Source organism: Vipera berus (assembly GCF_964194415.1).
Source record: "Vipera berus genome assembly, chromosome: 11".
NCBI classification, from domain to species: Eukaryota; Metazoa; Chordata; class Lepidosauria; order Squamata; family Viperidae; genus Vipera; species Vipera berus.
In genome coordinates, this window is record NC_138214.1 from 11,745,709 (window position 1) to 11,751,918 (window position 6,210).

Here is a 6,210-nt window from a genome sequence, read left to right on the forward strand (position 1 = left end):
AGCTGCCTGAAGGTTATTTCAAGGTCTGGACTGATGATGGACATTGGCCACAGCACACAGGTATAGGTGGGTACACACACCTACAGATGTCCCGCTAATCAAACATGGTGGGAAAATTTGCTTTAACGAGGGCTTTATTTTGAAGAGAATTGTTGGGTGGAGCAAGGGTTGATTGAGCACTGATGTAAGGCAAGGAGGTTTCGTGATTGGCTACACCATACCACTTTGCATGTGTATGTGGAAGGAATAGGGCTGGTAGATAATAGAAGGTTGTCCATGAGCGATATAGTAATTGCTGAAGTTCCTGTCTCTGATATAAGGGGCAGGCTGATAGTAGCAGGTTACATTGGCTACGTTGGGGATGATGTTCTGCTCTCCAAGTACTTTGAGAGCCAGGATTGTAATCATATTTAGTGTTTGCCTTCGTTCGTGGCCCATAAGGCAGACCGTACTCTCGTTCACAACCCCACGCAAGGTCATCAGGTAGTCATACTTGCTCTTCTCTTCCCCAATGAAGTGATTACGCAGGTAAGACTCAATCTTCTGTTGTTGCTCAGCTACATCTGGAAAGTCAATGAAGAACCGAGAACACATGTAACGTTCCAATGATTTAATCTCTGCCTCATCAGCTGGCTTAAAATCCCGGACCAGAAGATTGCTATATTTCAGAAGACCTCCTCCACGGATCTCTTCTGGGTTCCTTGTAGCAATCAGTTTGTATTTCAAGTGGTCCATAGCTTCATCAAAGTCTCCATACATGCTCTCAGCAACAACAGACAGCTCAGCATCTTCCGTAAGTTTGCCATTTGTATCACTATAGACATTCAACACGGTGTCGAGAATGATCTGAAAAGAATCTACACTAAACTCAAACTGCCTCCGGAGAGAGTTGACAAACTTGAGCTCCACATTTTTGCCACTGTTGTTGGACAGGGAGATGAGGCTCCAGCGATCATGATCTGTGGATACCTTTACCAACTTCTGAACATAAGCATCTTTCATGGTCTGTGCCGTGATTTTTTCCTTGTTGACACCTTTTGGTAAAAAATCCAAGAGGCAACTCAAGACAGATTCCTTCACAACCTGAAATTCATGCTCACTTGGAAGCTCCACACCAAAAATGATGTCCAGGTCTTTGTAGCTGGTGCCATTTTGTTTGACAAGGATATGACTCGCCGTGGATCCATTCAAGCGAACATCATGAACAATGATTTGTTTCTTTATCAGTTGCTCTTTGACAACATGAATGATGTCTTTTGGCTTTACCTCTAAAGTTGGAAAATTCCCTCTTCCATGAATGGGGATCACTTCAGTCAGCACTTGATCCAGTATTTTAATCTGTTCCCAGGTGAGATAACTGAATCTGTGATCTAAACCCTCAGTCATCCTGAAATCAGGTGGTCAACTAAGAAGAAAGCACAAAAGAAGAAGTCAGGAACATCTTCAAAAGTTAATAAATTTGGTAGTGTGGTTGCATGACAAACACTCAAGTTAGAATTGATTGATCAATTGCTTGATGGATTAATCAATTGATCGATCAAATGATTGATCTGGAGCTGGGAAGGAAATTATAACTTCAGCAATCCCACTGGCCAAGTAGATATTCCATTGGCCAAGGAGATATTGACTATGGTCTCCATGCAGGCCTTGAAGATTTGCATAGGGACCATTCTCCTTGACTTCAAAACATTTATGAAGGGTTTTAATGCAAATTTATATGTGCATGCAGATTTTTACTGGACTGAGAATTTTGAATGGACACTGTTTTGGCTTGAAAGGAACTCTGTGTATAAAATGTTGACACAGATGCCCACCTTAGACACCTGCTGTAGGCAGGTAAATGTTATCCCAGTGTGCCTTTTACCCAGAATGTGTGCAGAATTTTGAATAAACATCCCATAAGATAGCATGGCTCTTAGTTTTTTGTTGCAGTTTGAAGTAGAGCAATTCCTTACCCCCAAAGCATGCAGTTAATATACAGTATAGCAGACATGTGAAACACAAGGCCCGGGGGCCGGATCCGGCCCGCGAAGTGGTTTCATGTAGCCCGCGAAGCCATCCTGGAAACAGTGAGGGAACGGCCCCCACTGCCTTGGCCCTGGCCCAGAGACCCTCCTTCTGCCAGAGACCCTCAGATCTGTCCCACTCCTGCCCAGGCCCCCATAGGCACCCTTGATGCGAACGATGTAGAGCTGGCCACGCCCACCCAGCAGGCCATACACACTCTAGCCACGCCCACCCAGTAGGCCACGCCCACCCAGGCCTTACCCACCCGGCCCCTTGAGGGCAACCGCAATGCTGATGAATACCCTCAATGAAATTGAGTTTGACACCCCTGCAGTATAGTATTTCTATTTTATTTTTTTCTCCCCTCATGTGGTTCATGCAGCATACCGGTCGAAGAGTTCTGGGGATGGCAAAAGCTTGCATGCTCATTTATCTTAATTTGCTTGTCCCTATCAAATGTGTTGCTTGACTGGGAATTTTGGGTTCCTTTTTTTTTTTTTTTACAGCTTTATCGCTGGTTTTTTTTTTTTACATTCTGTTCTGAATCATACCATTAGCTCAGTTGGACTATAAAAACACACAATTCGACATTTAGAGGAACATTAAAACAAGCAAACCACAGGGTGTACTTAACAACCCCACGTTGACACAAGGCACTTCTCCACTTAACTCTGTGTGCTACCAGTTTCACCACCCAAACACTCAGCTGAGTTCTGCTACTACAGTTTGAAGCCTCAATAAATGCTGGTGTGGCCAGCCAGGGCCCCCTCCAATTAGAAGGGAAACAGAAAATCTTCTCTTTTCGTTTTGCAATGTTACGTTTTCAAGAGAAGAATTTTTTTAAAAAAAGAGGCAAGCCAACTATTGTCGGAGTAACAGCAAAGAAATTTCTGTTTAGTAGAAAATGGCAGTAGGGGGGGAAAAAAGGCAAAGGGAGAAATTTCAGAAGTGGATGCCTCCCAACTTCAGATGGCTGAACCTGAGCCATCTCAATTTTCAGAGAAGCATTGTGAAATTGTCATTTTTGAAATAGAATAGAATAACACAGTTGGAAGGGACCTTGGAGGTCTTCTAGTCCAACCCCCTGCTTAGGCAGGAAACCCTACATTCCAACCATTTCAGACAAATCTCTTCTTAAAAACTTCCAGTGTTGGAGCATTGACAACTTCTGGAGGCAAGTTGTTCCACTGGTTAATAGTTCTCACTGTCAGGAAATTTCTTCTGAGTGCTTAGTTCACGGTAGGAGAAGAAGAATTGATTGACTTGAAGTTAATCAACTTTGGAGGGGGTGTGTGTTAATGTACAGTAAGACAAATATTAGAAAAAGAAACAGATAAGAAAGAATAGTAAATAAGTAAGAAAGAAAATAGAAAATAATAGGGGGGGAGGAGGTGGAGCAGGGGGAGGAGCAGGAGGAAAAGGAGGAGGAGAAGGGGCGAGAAGGAAGGTAGATTATAAAGAAGCAATTTTCAGTCATCACTTATAAATGCATTGTAGGGACGCGGTGGCTCAGTGGGTTAGGACGCTGAGCTTGTCGATCAGAAGGTCGGCAGTTTGGCGGGTCGAATCCCGAGTGCCGCGTAACAGAGTGAGCGCCTGTTACTCGTCCCAGCTTCTGCCAACCTAGCAGTTCGAAAGCACGTAAAAAATGCAAGTAGAAAAATAGGGACCACTCCGGTGGGAAGGTCACAGCGTTCCATGCGCCTTTGGCGTCTAGTCATGCCGGCCACATGACCACGGAGATGTCCTCGGACAAGCGCTGGCTCTTCGGCTTTGAAACGGAGATGAGCACCGGCCCCTAGAGTCGGAAACGACTAGCACGCATGTGCGGGGGAACCTTTACCTTTACCTTATAAATGCATTTATATTTTACTTTTTCTTTCAAGGTTACATAGTGATTTTCTTTCTTTCTTTCCATAACCTATCATCTCTTTTCAAGTGAGAGAATACCATCAAAAATACCCCAAGAGCTTGAACAGAGTGCAATCTTTAAACCCTAACCTTTCCTGCTTCACAAATAAATAAAGATCTAAAGGAAGGAATTACTTCTTTCTGAGAGATCAAAGTCTTAAGTTGCAGTGAGGAGCCAGACTGCCTGAAAATTGGAAAGCTCCTCTGCCCCTTGCAGCCCCCCCCCCAGCCAGTCTAGATCTCCAGCACTGAGCAGCTATAAAAGCAGAGCAGAAAAAACATCTGGGTGTCATTGTAGAGTAGAAGGAAGGTTGTTGTGAAAGTAGAGGACTGGAAGCAGCCTGGGGTTCAGCAACAGTGGTAGTTTACTACTAGTACTAGCAGCAGTGGTAGGCCTGGGGAAAGGTGTGGAAAGGAAGTGGGATTGTTACCCACTGGGTCTGCCTGTGTGTAAGTTGCCTAAAGGCCAAGGGGCCTTGGGTTGGCCCTCTGGGGACTTGGGAGTTCACTGAATTTGGATATTGACAAAGGAACCTGTCTCAACCTTCTATTACATTCTGATTTGTGTCTATAAGAAACATGATTTTTGAAGGCTCAGGCAGACGCTCTTAGTTCTTAGGCCAAGATATGAGCCAGAAAGCATAATACTCATATATGTTTAGTACCAACTTTCTCTATTTTGATACTAGCTTAGAGGCCTTGTACAGCCACAAGAGGCATAAGCTTGACCTCTCCCAAGATCCATCCAGCCTATCTGGTTGTTCCTAGAGGAAAGCAAGCAGTCTGAGGAGATTCTTGTAACTTAGGTAGAAGATAGTAAAACTGCTTGCTTTAGCTACTTATGAGTGTCTCTGCTTGTCTGACAGCTGTAGAACCATCTAAGTAGCCACCAATTTATGGGATGTTATGCCATGTAGTGGGAAGAATCTGGAATGTTTAGGTATACATATCAACTGATAATTGATAATTTACCTCAGACTATATAGCTCCCTCAGTACACTGAATGAAAATTGAGGGAACAAGGCATCACTCCAGAGGGGAGATATCTCTTGCTTGTCTTTCAAAGTTACTCCTCTGCTTTATTTATCCTTTGTATCCCTCGTTTTAGCAGTCATTTGGAGCAAAAGGTTTAAGTTACTCTGCCAAAATAAAAAATAAAAATCAGTTTCTGAATGTTGCCAGCAGAACGTTTGGGAGGCATTGTTTTCCTGGACATTTATCATGGGTTGCTATAAAATTAAATGTTCCAACGTTGTGATTTTTAAATATGAACTCTAAGAATGTAATTAAGTGAAAATTACACAGCTGTGTAATTAAAAATAATTATACCAGTTAGAAACACCATCAGACATGGTGTGCAAGCAGTTTTTATTTTTATTATTTTTTTGAAAAAAAATCAGTTATGATTATAAGTTTGTTCATTTCTGCTCAAGAGATCATCTAACTAGTAGCAGTGGGCAATTTTTGTTCATTTATCCAAGAAAGGGTTTGTGATATGGCAATATTTGATATACTTCTAAAAATGGACTTTTCCCTCCTTAGTTGCCTGTTCAGTTTTTCTGGGTTTGCCACCTCTCTGATCAAAAGACCATACCAACTATGATCCAGTGTCATAGAGTTTTGTTACACAAAATGGGGAACTTGACATTTTTTAGCTTTTGGGTGGAAGAACCTCGTTGTGGTTTGGGTTGTGGGACTGGGAAGAACAATGGAATTGAAAGAAGAATTAATGGACTCCTTTATTTAGTGTATGGCATATCATACATGGACTAGCAATATATATTAACATTTCATCTAGACCAGCATAACCCAATAAAATATAAATGTTAAAAAGATGTATGTTCAAATACCAATGTCCAGGCCATCTAACCACTGAAGTGCAACATTGTTTATATTAAAGAAATCAGATACTGGACCAGTATATGCCCTCAACTTACAACCGGTGACAATGTGATCTACAGTTTGATGTGGGACCACACAGTCACACTGAGGGATATTGTACCACATTTATACAGGGAGTCCTAGCAGATGCCGTGTAAGATGCAAATCCTATTCAGGATTGTCCATTGCTGACATAGTTGTTCCAAGTCTGGCACCTCATATATATGTCTTCCTATGCCTGGGCATTCATCCATCCATTTGGCTTTCCATTGGGAATTGAGGTTAAAGTTGTTGGGCAAGTGCCAGTGGGAGACTCCTTTGATTATCTGGGATACTTTGTTGGATTCCAAAACTGGACATTTAGTCTTAAAACAAGAAATGTTGCTCAATGAATCTAACCTCCTGCCCCAC

The 6,210-nt window shown here is 42.5% G+C and overlaps 1 protein-coding gene across 1 annotated transcript; it reads right to left on the bottom strand.

Annotated features, from left to right (window-relative positions):
• Positions 1–210: 210 nt before the first annotated feature.
• On the bottom strand, positions 211–1,386 carry TENT5D (terminal nucleotidyltransferase 5D; the record flags this gene model as incomplete). Its single annotated transcript, XM_081336465.1, has 1 exon — positions 211–1,386. One exon carries the CDS (start codon positions 1,384–1,386, stop codon positions 211–213), a length of 1,176 nt encoding a protein of 391 aa, XP_081192591.1.
• Positions 1,387–6,210: the final 4,824 nt, after the last annotated feature.